The 18208-nt window shown below is 38.7% G+C and overlaps 1 protein-coding gene across 1 annotated transcript; it reads right to left on the bottom strand.

The window, feature by feature from the left end:
• Nucleotides 1-833: 833 nt before the first annotated feature.
• Nucleotides 834-13656, bottom strand: LOC308662971 (vomeronasal type-2 receptor 26-like; the record flags this gene model as incomplete). Its single annotated transcript, XM_081319116.1, has 5 exons — nt 834-1837; nt 1948-2074; nt 2674-2901; nt 10683-11453; nt 13510-13656. 5 exons carry the CDS (start codon nt 13654-13656, stop codon nt 834-836), a joined length of 2277 nt encoding a protein of 758 aa, XP_081175242.1.
• Nucleotides 13657-18208: the final 4552 nt, after the last annotated feature.

The raw sequence follows: 18208 nt of genomic DNA, 5'->3' as shown, positions 1-18208 counted from the left end.
TCATGGGGTTGTGGGTTGCACCAGATCCCTGCTTTACCTTTATTTTAACTGAGTATCCTTATTCTTGCCATGTTAATTTTTAAATAACCTTTTAACATTTTAATTCCAAAATTTCAACTCTAACATTTTAATTTTTATGTACTGTTTTATATGTTGATATTCTACTTAACACCACACAGTCTCTCTTGAGGGACATGGACAGTTAGGAAATGTGAAATATGAATAAATATAATGTGGAAAAGTGGCACCCTGCATTTGTTAGGCCTTTGGTGTGATTCTATAGAGGATGTGACAATTTATAATCAATGTTTATATGACATTAAATTAGGCTAAACATTATTCCATACCTGGCTATCTAGAAAAGGGATTTTTTTCACACAGAATCCCAATTTGGAATAAAATTGATTTAGTGATGAACAGGAGTAGTGTAACAAGTTCATTCTAGTTTACTAGACTGGCATTTTGCATTTTGTATTTTATTCATGACTTTGATGTTCACTTATCAGATTTGCATATGACACAAAAGTGGCTAATATAGTAGGAGACAAAGGGCACTGTACTGGAAGTTTAACTCCAGGTTAATAGTGTGTGTTGTGTGTGCATGTTTGTATGTATGAATTGTGAACTGTTATACCTAATATTCAAGGAAGTGCATTGGGACAGAATTCACAATAACCTGAATACCACTGACAGATGTTTTTATGATAACCAGGTTGCCATAATATGCCAGGCCATCATGCAGTTGATGTCATTTAGGACTAGCACTTTATGTGAATTTAGACATTTAAATCTATAAATCAACCCTCCATTCTAATATCTATCTGTGTAAAACATCATGTTCTCTTAGAATTCATTATTAGGTACTCCTTGGTGTTCATGTGAGGTCTTAGGATAATGATGTAGCATTTAGGGATAAAGATGCAGCCCATTAATCCCAGGCTGGAGGCCAGGATGGAGAAGATCTGCACAGCCACCATGTATTTTCCTTTGGTGCTCAGGTAGGTGGGGACAAAGGAAACCCAAACACTGCAGAAAACCAACATGCTGAAGGTGATCAACTTGGCTTCATTAAAGGTCCCTGGCAGCTTCCGTGCTAGGAAAGCCACCAAGAAGCAGATAGCAGCCAAAAGGCCCATGTAACCTAGTACAGTGTAGAACATGATGATTGACCCTTCATTACATTGCAGCAGGATGTATCCTGGTTGAGAATGCATGTCAGAATCTGGGAATGGGGGATAGATTCCCAGCCATATCATGCAGAAACCCACCTGAATCCCAGAACAGGATACAACAATAGAGTTGGCTAGAGTCTTTCCCAACCATTTCCTCATCCTGCTGCCAGGCTTTGTGGCCAGAAATGCCACCACCACCATGACAGTCTTTGCCAGCAATGAAGACACAGCAACTGAGAAAACAACACTGAAGATGCTTTGTCGTAGAAGGCAGGTCACTTTCTTGGGGGTGCCAATGAATAGAAGAGAGGTCATGAAGGAGAGGAGGAGTGAGATCAGAAGAATGTAGGTGAGGTCCCGGTTGTTGGCTTTAACTATAGGAGTTTCTCTGTATTTAATGAAGATTCCCAGAACAAAGACAATGATTAGGGACAAAGCAAGGGTAAAGGAAGCTAGGATGATTCCCAATGTTTCTTCATAGGACAAGAAGCTGATACGTTTGGGGACACACTGATCTCGCTTCTCATTGGAATACTGGTCATCTGGACACTTGTTGCAATGGGGTGCATCTGAAAAACATTGGCTAACATGTAAATGCCTATGTTGGACGATGAGAAAAAATATTACTGAAAGATGAATGAACATTGTATAATAGGGATGAAGTTCTATGAAATATGGAATTGAATATAATCTGAAATATGAAAGTGTAGTGACCATTATCTTCTGAATCCTACTACAAGTTCTTGATTTCCTTTTTTTCTCCAGAGCCACCTACCTTCTTCCACTGAGAATGTTCCTTCCATACACAGAGAACAGTCATAGCAGCAAACAGGTGCTCCTTCTCTCACGAGCTTGACATATCCTGCGAAACAATTTTCTGAACATCTAGAAGAAGGCACTGTCTAAACATAAAATAGAAATAGAAATAAAGGCACCACATGAGTTACAGTAGAGGAGTTTATTTCAAACAACCTGTTTCAGGAAACAAGTTGCTCAGGAAAAAATGGAGAAAGCAAATAGTGACATGGTTCCCCCATCTCCCTTCCTTTCTAACTGTATGAGGAACCATATAACATTGATCTCCAGGGAAAAGGATCTTGGAATCAATTGGAAAAGAAGTTATGGCATGTGTGGGAATGCTATGTATTCTATTTTTCTCTCTAATTTTGTTTTGGCAGGAAACCTCCAAAATCTGGCTTTCTTTGTCACTGCAACTGTCCCTGAATTTCTCTCCTCTAGTTGAACATTGTAAGAAGATTGTTTGATAGGTTATTAATTATGATATAATTATATAATTATAATTTGTGATTTAGCAGGTTCCAGTTTGTGATAAACTACAGAAAAACCCCTTAAACGTACATGATATTTAATGAATTAAGGTTTTTTAAAGTCTCCCTTATTTGGAGGTTATCTCAATTGTCCTGAATGGGAATTATTACTGAGCAGAACAGTTTGCATACATGGAGGTAAGTGGATGGGTTCAAACAAGAAGATCAATTACCTTGTTAAATGATATTGGCCATTGGATGGCACTCTGATTGATGGAGACCTTGACTTCAGAAGAAGCTTCCCTTTCTATACTCCCAACTTTTTCCATAGGATAAGACTGTTGGGGCAACATTCTCCAGTGCATGATATCAAAGTCAGCAGCAGGAATTCCATTTTCATCTAAATAAATGCCATCATTAGAAATGTTGTGAAGCTGGAAGTTTTTCATGAAGTGATGAAGCTGCAAAAGAGACAGAAAATAACTCATGCAGCAAACACATTCTCATTTGAACCTTTATTCAATATTTTTCTGGCTATTATTCTGGTTTGGAAATTCATTGAATTATTCACCTCTTCAAATCAGCACTTTGGTCTGAGAGGACGATTCAGTATTTTCTGGTAAGTTTTCTTGCTCCTTCTCCGTGGAACAGCAGATTTTTTTTTACACAAATACCTTTCATTTAATAAAGGAGAATATTTGTAGTTCAGGGTTGACATGAGGGGTCCTTGGTGTTCTCTGAGCTTGCTTGTTTTCTTGCAGATGTTTCATTACTCAAACTAGGTAGCATCCTAAGTGGAATTTGCTCTCAGGTCATATTCTAGTGGTTTGCCCTGTTTCTGTTGGTTAGGGTGGTCTTAGACATTCTTTGCTTGGGCTGTTTGCTTCTTTTGCAGTTTCTTGATTGATGTATTGTTTACTTAATTGTTGGTCTGATGTTAACTTTGGAGTTAATCTATGCTGATTGCTGATGGAGAGTTGCTTGGGTCTTTTTGTTCTTCTGGGGGGCTGGGTGATAGACTCTATTGCATAGTCTATAGATGTTATTAATGTCTATGTGTCTATTGATGGCTGATTTGTCAGAGTGCCAGGCTTCTAGAAATTCTGTAGCATTTTTGGTCTTGGCTTGGTCTAGGATAGTCACATTTCCCCAATTGAAACTATGGTTAAATCTGTCTGAGTGTTGTGAAATTAAAAAAAAAATCACCATGTCTTCTGACTGCTAATTGATGTTCATGGATGCGTTCTGCTAGTGTTCTTACCTGTTTGTCCTATATAGTGGTTGTTGTACTCCTTACGTTGTATGTTTTAGATGATTCCTGTTTTTTTGGGGGGTGGATTGTGTCTTTTGGTCTGCTTAGAATGTTTTGAAGGACTTTAGTTGGCTTGTGTGCTAAGCTGGTTTCATGTGGTTGTAGGAGTCTGTTGGTGGTTTCTGAGATATTCTTGATGTATGGCAGTGTAATTCCTTTTAGGGTTTGTGTTGGTTGTGCTGTGTTGGGTTGAGTGGTCAGGGACTTTTTGATAAAATTGTGTGGATATCCATTTTGTTTTTGCTGTTCTGGGTTGCTGCAGTGTGTTTGGGCTTGTTTAAATAAGGTCCTTACGCATCTTCTCTTGTGAGAGGTTGGGTTATTGCTTTAGTAGTGGAGCATCTGGTTAGTATGGGTGGTTTTTCTGTAGACTTGCATTTCTAGTTTGCCATTGTGGTCTCTGCTGATCAGGATGTCCAGAAAGGGTAGCAAGTTGCTTTTTTTTAATTCTCTAGTAAACTGGATTTCTTAAAAAATGTTGTTGATGGTTCTGTGGGTGTTCTCTAACTGGTCCTTTTTTATTATGGTGAAGGTGTCATTTACATATCTGATTCATATTTTTGGTTGTATTTTGGTTGCACCCAGATAGGTTGCATAGATGTTCTCCAAGGTTAACATCAGACCAATAATCAAGTAAACAATACCTCAATCAAGAAACTGCCCAAGAGCCAACAGCAAACAGCCCAACCAAAGAATCTCTAAGCCCACCAAAACTGACAGAAACTCCGCTCCTTACTAGCACTGAGGATGTTATCTACTTTGGGTAATGAAACATCTACAAGAAAACAAGCAAGCTCAGAGAGCACCAAGGACCCCTTAAATTTCCTTTTATTGAAGAAATCACTAAACTGACCTGCTAAACCATAGCTCAACATAATTTTAATAACAAATGAAATTATGCTTTAAAAGATTACTAAATCTCATTAAATACAAGAGTTTCTCTGTGATATACTGCATATGATATTGTTAGGTTTTATTTATACCATGTCTGATTATCTCTATCCCTCTATCTCTGTCTCTGTCTCTTTCTCTCTCTCTCTTTTTTTTTATTGAAAAGTTTTAAAATACAGTTTTCCTTTAAAAATCCCCCCTTCCCCCTCCCTCCTCCCCCCTCCCTACCTCCCCCCCTCCCCTCCCCCCCCTCCCCCCCCGACTTCCCAGAGCTAAATACAAGGTATATATATAAAAAGTAATCATAAACAATCATATACTAACAATTATAAACTCTAAAATCCATCACTCTCTAGCTTATATAGGATAAAACAAATAATAATAATATTAAATATGTATAAAAAGAAACTAAGATAAGAAAAGAAAAGAAAAAACGAAAGAAGACTTATTCAAATGCTACATAAAACTTCTTAACCCTATACTTGTTCTGGATAAACTCAATCCATTTTCTCCATTCCATAATATAGCGTTCTTGCGAATGATCTTTCAAATAGGCCGAAATCTTCGCCATCTCTGCCAGGTCGGAAACCTTTAAAGTCCACTCCTCTATGGTCGGCAATTCCTCTTTCTTCCAGTATTGGCCTATCAAAAGTCTTGCCGCCGTAATTAAATTCCACATCAACTTGGTGTCCACAACTGTGGCATCTGTAATTATTCCCAACAAAAAAAATTGCGGGCAAAACTTTAACCTCTGTTTAAAAATCTTCTGCATGTTCCACCAGACTTTTATCCAAAAAGCCTTAACCTTTTTACAAGTCCACCATATGTGAAAATATGTTGCGTCTTCATCACCGCACCTCCAACATTTAGGCTGATAATTCGGATACATACTTGCAAGCTTTTTAGGATCTAGATGCCATCTATAAAACATTTTATAAAAGTTCTCTCTTAAATTTTGAGCTTGAGTAAATTTTACGTTCCTCACCCAAATCTTTTCCCACGTGTCCATTGTGATAACTTCCTGGATATTTTGGGCCCATTTTATCATACAATCCTTAACAAGCTCTGTTTCTGAGTCAATCTCTATCAATGCAAGATATATCCGTTTAATATGTGCTGGTCCCTGATTCCTAATTTGCTTTATCAAATTTTCATCAGTCATTATAAATCCATTTTTCTGGTCTTCTTTCCACCTGGCCCGTAACTGAGTATATTGAAACCAATTTTGAACAACCTTCTCTTCTCGCAAGAGGCTATATGATTTCAAACACCAAACATTTCTTTCCAAACTGAGAATCTCCTTGTACGTAGTCAGATCATGTTTGAAGCCAGCATGTATATTTTCTATTGCGTGTTTTGGAATTGCCCACAATGGTATCTTGCAACTTAACTTATGTCTATACTTCTTCCAAACTCTCAGCAATGCCTGTCTTAAAATATGCACCCTGAACACGTTGTCTACCTTCTTATCATACAACAATTATGCATGCCAGCCAAACAACAAATCGTGGCCCTCAAGATTTAATAACCTCCCTTGCGTCAAATTAATCCAGTCACTTATTCCTACTAATGCAGCAGCTTCATAATATAATTTAAAATTAGGCAATTTAAGGCCACCTCTCTCACGAGTATCCTGCATAATCTTAAGTTTAACTCGTGGTTTTTTCCCTGCCCACACAAATTTATTGATACCTCGCTGCCATTCCTCCAGATTAGAATCTTTCTTAAGAATCGGTATCATTTGAAATAAAAATAAAAATTTAGGCAGGACATTCATTTTTACTGCTGCAATCCGTCCCAACAAAGACAATTGCAATTTTTTCCAACTCTCCAATTCTTTTTGAATTTTCCCCCATAATTTTTCATAATTATTTTTATATAGCTTTGTATTAGAGGGCGACAAAATCACCCCCAAATATTTAACCCTTTTAACAATCTCAAATCCAGTTAATCCTTCTAAAAGGGCCTTTTGCGGTGTTGTCATATTTTTGGCCAAAATTTTTGTTTTTTGTACATTAACCTTAAATCCAGAAACCTTCCCATATTGTGTTATTATCTCCATCAGGTCCACAACAGAGTTCTCTGGCTGGGTCACTGTAACAACCAGATCGTCTGCGAATGCTCTCAATCTGTAGTCCTGATCTCCAATTTGAATCCCCTTAATTTTTTCCGAATTCCGAATTTTAACCAATAATATCTCTAATGTTAACACAAATAACAAGGGCGATAACGGACACCCTTGCCTTGTGCCCTTCTCAATATTACATACTTCTGTCAAGCTATTATTAACTATAATTTGGGCAGTTTGTTTTTGATATAGTGCCCTAATCGGTTGTAAAAATTTTCCCCAAAATCCATTTTATCTAAAACTTTCAACAAAAATTTCCAATTCAATTGATCAAAAGCTTTTTCAGCATCTAAAAAAATTAGCACCGCAGCAATCTGGTTGTTCCTTTCCAAAAACTCTAACACATCAACTATGTGCCTCACATTATTTTTCATTTGCCTACCACTAATAAACCCTGTTTGATCCCCATGAATCACCTGTTGCAGAACCCTCATCAGTCTATTAGCCAAAACCTTAGCAAATATCTTGTAATCTGTGTTTAAAAGCGATATCGGTCTATAATTTTTAACTTGAGTAGCATCTTGGTCTTCCTTCGGAATCAAAGAGATAAAAGCTGTTCTCCAAGACGGTGGCACCTTTCCCCCCCTCTGGATTGTCTGGAACAGTTCCTTTAACGGTTTTATCATTTCTAATTGTAAATTTTTATAATAGGCCGCAGTCAAGCCATCCGTACCTGGTGCTTTATCCACCTTCAATTCCTTTTTTCCTCTGTTTCATCCTCTTGATGTTCTCCTTCTCCTTCTCCAGATCCCTTTGCAGCTTCCAGAAGTGTTAATGGGATTGCTTTTAAAACAGTATTGTAGAAATCACGCGCTTGCTGCACAGTAATCAACCGGTATCTTTTGCCTTCATACATCACCATCAGCCCGTCTGGAATCTCCCATCTGAACCTTATGTCTCGTTGCTTGAGCTCTTGCACAAGAAATGTAAAGTCCTTCCTTCTCCTCAAAATCTTTGGAGGGATCTCTTTTAAAACCAAGACTTCTTGATCAGCAATCACAACTTTAGCATCATAGGCAGCTTGTATAACTTCATCTCTGATTTCTCTTTTTGTGAAGTAAACCACCACATCTCTAGGTAACTTTCTCTGTCTGGCAATCCATGAGTTTACACGAAACACTTTATCCATAGCTGCTCTTATTTCAGATGCTGGCTGATTCAATACCACTTCAAAAGCCTCAGAAACCAGCTGCTTTAAATCTTCCTTAATGTTCTCTTTTAAACCTCTGATTCTAACAGCAAACTGCATCTGGTAATATTGGGCAAGGCTTAACTCCCTTTCCATTTTGTCTCTTAAATTTTCATTCTCCCGTACTTTAACTTCTAATATTTCATTCTTTTGAGTCAAATCATCCAGTTTTTCATCTAAATTTTCCACACATTCCGCCACTTTATGCACTGAAGACAAAATGTCTACCTTCATCACGCTAAGCTTCTGTTCCATCCTCTCTTCCATTCTCTCCTCCAGTTTCTCCAATTTCTCCTCCATCTGTGCAAATTTATCAGCCATTGATTGATTAATTGACTCCAAAAGTACCTGGGCATGTTTATCCAAAGCATCTCGTAAATCCTTCGGTGTCAGTACATCAGGAGGGTGCAACGCCTGTAATGATGATTATTGCACCGGAGAAGATCCACCACTCCGAAGAGTTTTAGGGGGAGGTTTAGCCGCCATCTTTTACTTTTCACTTGTGACGCACTTTCACTTAAAGTTTAAAAAGTCCATCAAGCTCGAGAGTATAATAAAATAATCCTCTTCACCTTTTCCTCTTGTACCGCTCTGCCTGCTCCTTTAATCCATAGTCCTTTCTTCAGGCAGGGGTGGTCGCAGACGCCTGGCTCTGCTCCAAGAAGTCCGGAGCAGAGACGCCAGCCAGCTGGGAGCAACCCAGGCTTCGGGGGAGTTCAATCCTTCAGCCGCCCAAGCTCCAAGCTCAGGCGGCCCCGGAGAACTCTACCCCTACCTGGGGCCTCACCCCCTCCTCTTCTCCCGAGGAGGGGGCTTCAAATTCGCCCGAACAGCTGATCGGCGCTGTTTCGGGCGAAAAAACAACAGCTGAGCCGCAGGCAGCCCGGGAAGGCTGTCTCCGTCGCCGCGGAGCCACCGGAAGTCTCCCTCTCTCTCTTTAATCTATCTATCTATTGTTCCAGCCAGCAGGGAATCAAAATGTCTTTACTAAATTGTTTCTCTGTAGGAAGCAAGCCCAACTGTGAATCATTTAATGCAGGGATGTCAAACTCCCGGCCCATGGGACGGATGTGTCATGCCGAAACTGCACCCACCCCATTGCCAGGAATGGGAAAAAGTTGTGATACGTTGCACAACGTCACGTGACGTCACGAGTTTGACATGCCTGATTTAATGTATTGCAGGGTCTCTATTTAAGTTCTCTTCCAGCTTTCAGATGGCAGACAGAAGCAGCAGCTGGGAGTGAAGGGCAAATAGAGAACAGTTATATGGAAGATGTAAAGTCATGAATTAAGACAAACAGACAGGTTGCTCATAATACACAGAAGAGAGAGGGAAAGATCTGCTAGTTGTTGGGCAACTTTTTGGGCTGTGAAAAATATGAGCTACAGAATGGGAGCCTTCCTTAAGCCAGAAGTGGACCAATGATTCAAAGCCTTGCTGAGGGGAAGGAAATGATGGGTGGAAGCAGCTGGAAGTGGGTGACAAAGAAGTGTCCTGTGTTCCACCACCCTCTTTCTGAACTGGAGCAAAGCAAATGCTCAGGAACGCCAGTGCATAACAGAGAAGGATCCAAGAGAAATCCTATCATGTTCCCTATTGCTTAAAATAGGGGCAAGTCTACTTGCCCCTTATAATACCTATGCTTAGTATTAATTCTGCCCTCTGCCAGAGGTGCTACAGCAATATGAATTACCCCCAAACCAGATGCAGAATATAAACAGTTGAAATGTTATATTACAGGTTCTTGTTCTTATTTTCCTATATACTTTACAGGTAGTCCTTGACTTAGAACCACAATTGAGCCCAAATTTTCTGTTGCTAAGTGAGATATTTGTTAACTGAGTTTTGCCCCATTTTATGATCTTTCTTGTCACAGTTCCTAAGTGAATCACTACAGTTGTTAAACTAGTAACAGTTGTTAACTGAATCTGGTGTCCCCATTGACTTTGCTTGTCACAAGGTTACAAAAGGTTATCACATGCAACTGTCAAAATATGAATCAGTTGCCAAGTATCTCAATTTTGATCACATGATCATGGGGATGCTGTAATTGTAAATGTGAAAAATGGACATAAGTCAATGTTTATTAACATATTGCATTTCATTTTGGGAAGAAAACCCTCCTGCAGTCAGTATGGCAAGAGTTAGTAAATTCCAATGACTATACCTAACCAAATGTTTTATTTTAACTGAAGAAGTTACTTGGATGAGTAATGAAATGTCACAGTTTAATAAATTTTGGTCCAGTTACCATGATTTAACCTTTTAAGATACTTTTGACCTGGATGTTTGAGTCTTTATTTACATATTAGTCACTTTTTCAGTGCTGTTGTAACTGATCTGCTGTAAGTCAAAGACTCCCTGTATATGTGTAATAAAATATTCTTAAAAAACTGTACATCAACTGAATTTTGCAGAGGACTAGATCTGTGTTTTATCTATCTTTCAAAACCTGATCTGAGGATTGCTGGAGCATCTTGAAGCTTATTTAATCTGCAAATGAGGAAAAATACTTTGTCACTATGGAGATATCTCTGTGATTACAGTATCCCAAACCAGCATAGATAGTTTCAGTTTGGAAGAGTTATCCTTATAATCTCTCTCACATATACTTGGAAATAATGCAGACTGGATAACTGCTGTATCTCTCCTCTCCCTATATCCAATTTAATATGTAGGAAGTGAAACCATCCGTGAAACCTCAAAGGAGAAATCTTACCTGCCATGGCTGTACAATCTGGGGTGACTGATGGTCTCCAGCCAGCATCCTCCTCTTACTCATCTGAGATGAAGAGGTGGCATGGAGAACTGAGGCCACATCATGGATTGCTCTGGAAATACCAGAACCATCCTCAATTACCACTCTTGCAAGTACCTCAAGAGGTGGGAATATTCTATTCTCTTTTTCTGTGCATTTTTTCCAAACCTTCTTAGACAACAAAGGCCTTGAATAGTAACAATGGAATGCTTCTTCTACAAACTGTTTCCCAGTAAGGGAATATGTATCAAAGTCATAATATTGTCTCCTGTTTGTCTGGGTTAGGAAAGAAAACAAAACATGTTTTCGTTGGAGGTCAAGATAGTTGGAAAGCATTCTTATGCTTAATCTTGACAAAGCTGTTGCAATCCACACTTTTCCCTCAATGAATGTCTTTTTCCTTTCATTAACAATTAGTACTCCTATTAGTGTTCCTGTGGCCTGAAAATCAAGTTGACAAACTATAACTTTTATGTGAATGTTGCTAAGTAGAAGGAACATTTTTCTTTGTTCTTGCAGAAATGCATCTCTGGTATGTATATCTACATTGGTTATTGGGATGGTTTCTGAGAGCACGATGCAGATCTGATTTTTTACAGCTAAAGTTTCCAAACTTCTTTTAAAGCTTTCTCCTCTTTCATTGTCCTGATAAAGGAGGCCAATCCACGTCCATCGGAAATGCAGGAGCAGCTTGAAAATTGTTGAGTAAGGAGGCTCTGGTTTGGGGGTCATCTGGTAGAAAAAAGGAAAATGATGACTTTGCTGAAGAATGTAGCTAATCTCACCAGTGTTGATCTAAGAGAGAAGAAAATATTGGTAGTTTGTGTCACTTTTAATGTTGAATGTCAAATGTTTAAACATAAGTTGCTTTCCCCACCTTTGAGAGAGATTTCCAGAAAACAACACCTGCATGAAATATGCTAGCTCCCTTGATGCTCTCTACTCCTGTCCTGTTTGCTCCTTTTGACCCTAGTGAGCTCTGAAGTAATCTGTGGGTGATTCTCATGTGTGATCCTTTTGCAGAAAATCCTTCTGGTCAAATGCTACCATACAGGTGAGCCTGGGTGATGAAGTGGATACTTAGGCACTTTTGCGGCCAACAGCTGAAGCTCACATGAGCCCTACACACACTGTGGGTCATCCATCTAGTAGATCAGATCTACAAGTAATCCAGATCAGACAGGCACATCTTAATATATTGGAACAGAGAACTTTCCTGATTTAGTAGTGTCATAAACACAGAAATAGATTTCCAATTGTGAGTGATGACTAAACCCAATACTCTAATATGAGTCTGTAGCCATTCTGTGAATCATAACATCTGATCTTTTTTTTAAAACTAGGGTTCTGACATCAATATGCATTTGAACAATTGAAGGCAGATCTTATACAATCTCCAGCCAGCCATAGGAATCCATGGTTACACTGATAATAAAAATTGGTTTGTTTTGTCATTAAAAGTATAAACAAAAAGTCAAATGCTATAGTCTCCTGAATCAGGAGCTGCGGTAGCTAATAATAGACTCAGACATCTGAAATGCAGAAGCCAGTTTAATAACTTCACTCTAAATCACTCAAGGTAAGTGTCCTTGTGGCAAGCTTTTGTTTATAAAGGAGAGAATAAATGACTGGATGGAGCCTTAAGGTTTCCAAGCACTTTGATGGTCTTCTGTAAAATTGTTTTAACTGTTCTAACTTGTAAATATGAAGTGCTTTTAATTCGGTGTGTGACCAGCCATACGCTAAATAAATAAAATTTCCTTTGCAATTTGAGCCTTAGACCCATTATTTTTAAAAGAATGAGGAATTTCATGCTTCTCAGAATTATTGCTAGACTGCCTCCTGGATCTCAATCACTGAAGGTTTTGAAGGAAAATTGAGGAAGCCCTTTGCAGTGGTCTGAGGATTGTTAATAAATAAATAAATAAATAATTATTAAATAATCAATTATTAATTAATTAATTACTAATTATTTAATTAATTATTAATTAAGCTGACTTTGTAATAATGCCGCTTGGGGTGTGTGTGAAAGCCCTAATAAGCAGGCATATACATAGAATGAAGGCTACTGCTAAGCTTGTAAGCCGCCCTGAGTCTTCGGAGAAGGGTGGGATATAAATGGAATTAAAAGAAAAAATTAGGTTAGAAGATCTCTACAGCCTCTTTTAAGTTTTTCATTCTATGTTTCTATGAATAAACCTACCTCTTTAGCTCAGGTCACTAACTTTTCAGTTTAAAACTAACTCATTCAGCACTCATACATTCTTGGCACTTTTTTTGTCATACCATTTTGCAAATGCCTGATTGCCATTGATCTAACTTATTTTAATATTACTTGAAAAAAGTCAATTCATGCTTTCATTTCATGCTGTTAAGTACTGATATTAGGGGTTTTGGAACAAACACTCATTTTTGCAACAGGCCCCATTCTATTATTCTCTTTGTTTAAGGATTTGTGTGCCTTAACATTTCTCCATCGTTTCCCCAACTTTATTAAACAGTCTACCAGGGGACCCAAGGTCATCTACAGTCTGTTTGGCCTGTTTGAAAAAAAGTCTTTTCAGTGGCAGAAAAGGAGAAGTCACAAACTCTATGCATTTTTTCTGAGCTATGTTGTGGCAGGGAGATAAAAAAAATGTATATGTTTACTTTAGGGAAATAAAGTTATTGTAGATCTTTTAATATCTAATCTCTGCCTCCAGGTTTATCTGGAGATATATATGAGAGCTGCATTTTAGTCTAATTTGAAAATTCAGAACATGTGATTAAGCTTATTTTAGCTTTATACCTGTGGAATTTTGTAGATGCCCAAGACAGTAGAAATTTGATCAAAGAGTTCAGAATCTGTGTTTTCAAGAACTGCCAGGAGATTCTTTTGTCTTCCACATCTGTAATTTGGGACATTCTCCTGCCCTGTAGACAGCAAGTTCATCATGACCTCGTATGTTATTCTTGCATTGAGGAAGTTATCATAAATGTTGTAGCCCAGGGTGATGTTGGGTAAGAGCCAAGAATTCTGGTTGATCTTATGAACACCCAAGAAGAAGAGGAGGACGTGGTTGAATATTGCTGATGAACTGCAAAATAATATCTTATCTGTACAACAACACTAGACAGCTCTGAACCATTCATAAAACATAATTTAAAATATACTCTTCCCTTCAAAGCCAGGCCAGAGATTCTCACAGTTCAACCCATCCTAGCACAATGCTTGAAGGAGTGAGGTCTTTGTAGCCCTCTAGAATTCTTCAAGAATTTTACCACATGTGCACATATGTTTTCATAATATAATATTATTTCTTCATATTATGCCACCTAGAAAGTAACATTTGGACAGATTCAAGAGCTGGATTTAGTGTTGAGCAAGTGGTATTTTTCCTGGGCTCCAAGATCACTGCAGATGGGGACTGTAGCCAAGAAATTAAAAGACGCTTGCTCCTGGGGAGGAAAGCCATGGCAAATCTAGACAGCACACTAAAAAGCAGAGACATCACCCTGTCAACAAAAGTGCGTATAGTCAAGGCTATGGTCTTCCCAGTTGCAATGTATGGCAGTGAAAGTTGGACCATAAAAAAGGCTGAGCGCCAAAGAATTGAGGCCTTTGAACTATGGTGCTGGAGAAGACTCCTGCAAGTCCCTTGGACTGCAAGGCAATCAAAGTGGTCAGTCCTAGAGGAGATCAACCCTGACTGCTCTTTAGAAGGCCAGATCCTGAAGCTGAAACTCAAATACTTTGGCCACCTAATGAGAAGGAAGGACTCACTGGAGAAGAGCCTAATGCTGGGGAAGATTGAGGGCAATAGAAGAAGGGGATGACAGAGAATGAGGTGGCTGGATGAAGTCACTGAAGCAGTAGGGGTGAGCCTAAATGGACTCAGAAGATGGTAGAGGACAGGAAGGCCTGGAGGAACATTGTCCATAGGGTTGCGATGGGTCGGACATGACTTTGCAGCTAACAACAACAACAACAAGTGGTATTACCTGTCCATTGATCAACAAGCCATCTTTAGAGCCACAGATTATTTTGCTGCAGAATATTGATGTCTTTGGAGTAACTGCCCTTTATTAAAAAATCTTTAATGTAATCCTCTACAGCTAAAACATTAGCTTATTATGTAAAGCGTCTATTCTCTGTGAATTTTGTCTTTAAAAGTTATTCATATTTAATGCAAAAGTAAAATGGAAGCCACAAAAGTTTACAGAACAGTAAAAGGCGCCTGTTACTCGTCCCAGCTTCTGCCAACCTAGCAGTTTGAAAGCACGTAAAAATGCAAGTAGAAAAATAGGGACCACTACGGTGGGAAGGTAACAGCGTTCCATGCGCCTTTGGCGTCTAGTCATGCCAGCCACATGACCATGGAGACGTCCTCAGACAATGTGTTCCCCACGCATGTGCGGGGGAACCTTTACCTTTTTAAAAGGCATCAGTTGGAAAGAAATGTTGGAAAAGGAGAAAGGAAGGCCCGAGAGCAAGATAGGAAAGGAGAGAAGATTGTGGGAAACTCACTTTTAGCTCACTTGACTGTGAGATTGTGGGCAACTATATAATTATGGCATAGAAATAGATGAATAAAGAAAATAAATATTTGCACAGTATCAAGAAAATTACATTGAGAATAGAAAGAACCCTACCCAGGCAAGAGTCATATTAGAAGAGTGCAGCCAAAATTGCATGAACTGAACTGAAATGGCATGCTCAGCTTTTCAAGAATCTTTATGTGCTCCAGGAGCCTTTTCCCTAAAGCAAACTGGGAGAAGCAGTAATGACCTGTCCTTCTCAAGGTGAGGAATTGGGGAAAAGAGAAAACATTGGAAAGAGTAAGCTCAAGCATCAGAATCCTGTACATGCCAAAATTACCTTCTCAATCTGTGGGTTGGAGGCACGGAGAAAATATGGGGGTAAAATGCAGCAATTATTTTAGATGTTATTCCAGTAATCAGATAGTCTCCTGGCTTGTAGTAATTAAACTCCTTAAACTCCTTAAATTCTTCTGTAATCACTTCAAATGGACATTTCATCTGCATTGTGGCACAGGAAAATTGGGAGAGAAGCAAAATGAAAAAGAGCTTCATTTGCTGTAGCAGCAATTGACATATAATGATGGAGACCTTTCCTATACTTTCTTCTCTGGGAAAGTGCAGGATCTCATTGTCACAAAAGAGAATAACTGCAGTGAGAATTTTCCAGTTTCATCCCAGATCTGGAAGAAAAACCTGCAATTTCAGACTAGCACAGTGCCTGCCTAATTCTACCTCTACTCTCAGCAATGCCAGAGGTAGTTACAGGTCAGATTCTGAGTTGTTGAACATCCCTTTATTGTGAAATTGCTTTAAAACTAAAGGTGGTGGTGGAAAATAGAATAAACAACCATTAGTTTAGTAATTAGAAGGGGAATTGGAAATGACTATTGCTACAGAGATGTGCAGTTGGAAAAAAAACAGTTTTGCATGCCTCAGGGGCGTAGTCGTAGTTTTAGATTAGTTTAAGGGAACAATAGACAGGATAGTGTCTATGGAGATACTCAGTCATGCAGGTCATGGTTGTCCCAAGGGTGTTTTTTCAAGAGACAAATGGACTTATTTGTTTTTCTTGTTGTATACCCGCAACACAGTCCTTTCAGCAGTTCCAAGAAGGCTCTACACCCATTTGCACAGATAAACCTCCAAGTGGCCCCAACAACTCTCTAAAATAAGGGTTCCCAACCGGGGGTGTGAGATGATATTCCAGGGGGTACGAAAACTTGGGTTTAGAAGTTTCAAAATTGTACTGTATATATACATAATTTGTTGCTGTTATTTCAAACTTTTGTAAGGGGTTAGTTTCTTGGATGAGAAGTAAAACTCTTCAAAAAAAAAAAAAAACAACACAAAAAAACCAAGGAAGCCCAGTTGCCTCATTGAAAAGCACCTTTGGGACAATTCAGGATAGTTTGACTGCATTTTACTCTAGAAACCTACTCCTGAGATTCCAAATAATGTCAGGTGATAAACCCATTGAACATTTTTTCACTAGCTAGTGAGGGTCTTGGACAACTCACCCTGGTCAACATGTCACCAGCAACTTGCTGTGGGCAACTTGCCACAGGACAATTCAATGCAGGATAACTCAAGAGAGGGACAAGTGAATTACAGTGAGCCTTGTCTTGTTTTAGGTTTGAATCTTCTCAAGTTAAAAGTCCTTGAGGTTGGGGTGAGCTGCAATTCACTTGTCCCTCTCTTGAGTTAACCTGCATTGAATTGTCCCATGGCAAGTTGTCCCCATGGCAAGTTGTCTTGCAGCGAGTGGGCAGGGTGAATTGGCCAAGGCAAGTGGGCAGGGCAAGTTGTCGTATTCCAAACTAGTGGGGACAAAATAAATCCTTATCCTATCTGATGTGGATGAGGCCATCTTCCTCAATGGTCAGACACTCCAGAATAGTTATCTCCAGATATTGTTATACAGTATCATAACATCAACATTTTTTGAATAAAAGTTTTCCTGAATACTGCCCTCTATGGGGCTATATATAGAAAGAGAGTACATATGGATGGATGGATGGATAGATTGATTATGAGATGTCACATGGTAGAAACGTTTAGTGATATCATAGCTAGATTTTCTCAAGGATCATCTGCCTGTGACATGACCCTTTATTTAAACGACATGCACATTTCCACTCTAATAGAGTCCATCCAACTGAATCAAGTGTTTGTTAAGTGAATTTGGGTTCCTTTAGTGACTTTGAATGCTGGAAGCCATCTGAGAAGGTCTCTAGTAGTGATCCCGCGACCACAGGATGCTGCAACAGTCATAAATAATTGCCTGAAGTTTGATCCATATAATGGGGGAATGCTGCATAGATCGTAAGTACAAAGACTAGTTGTAAGTGACTTTTAAAAATGCCTTTGTAACTTCAAACAGGGAGCCACCTTGATTTGGTTGAATGAAGGACAGCTATGTAAATGTTATAAACAAACATCACTAAAGGAATGATTCTAGTTGAGGACTACCTCTATAGGGCAGCTTTGCTAATTATTTGCTCCTGGAATTTTTTTTAAAAATATTTTATTTATTATTTACTTCTCTGCTGATGATATAGATTGTTCTTATTGCTAATTTGAATATAATGTGTACTGTTATGCACTAATCTCAACACATGGAACTTTGACAGGAATAAAGTTTTGAAAGAACTGCCTTTTCCATAAAGAGAGAAAAAGACCAGTTCATTTCTTGAATTAAACTATGATACTCTGTTGTAGCAATAAAGAATCTTTTGGCAGCTAAGGGAGCAGAAAATAAATTTAATAAACAAATAAACCTATGGTTTAACAACAGTGATTAAATGCTGCCTTAGATGGCCATCTCACTTGAATTCAGTCACCGCTCCTTATATCAGCAAAATCTTTGATGTCCTAAATTGGTTGTGTGGATCATTGATTCCATTTTGATTTTGTACTACCTGCAGCATCATGGACCAATCATTCTCTCTAACCCCCAGATAGCAGGC

Source organism: Vipera berus, assembly GCF_964194415.1.
Source record: "Vipera berus genome assembly, chromosome: 2".
Taxonomy (NCBI): domain Eukaryota; kingdom Metazoa; phylum Chordata; class Lepidosauria; order Squamata; family Viperidae; genus Vipera; species Vipera berus.
Note: the sequence above shows the minus strand (reverse complement) of the source record. Positions and strands in the feature narration are given on the sequence as shown.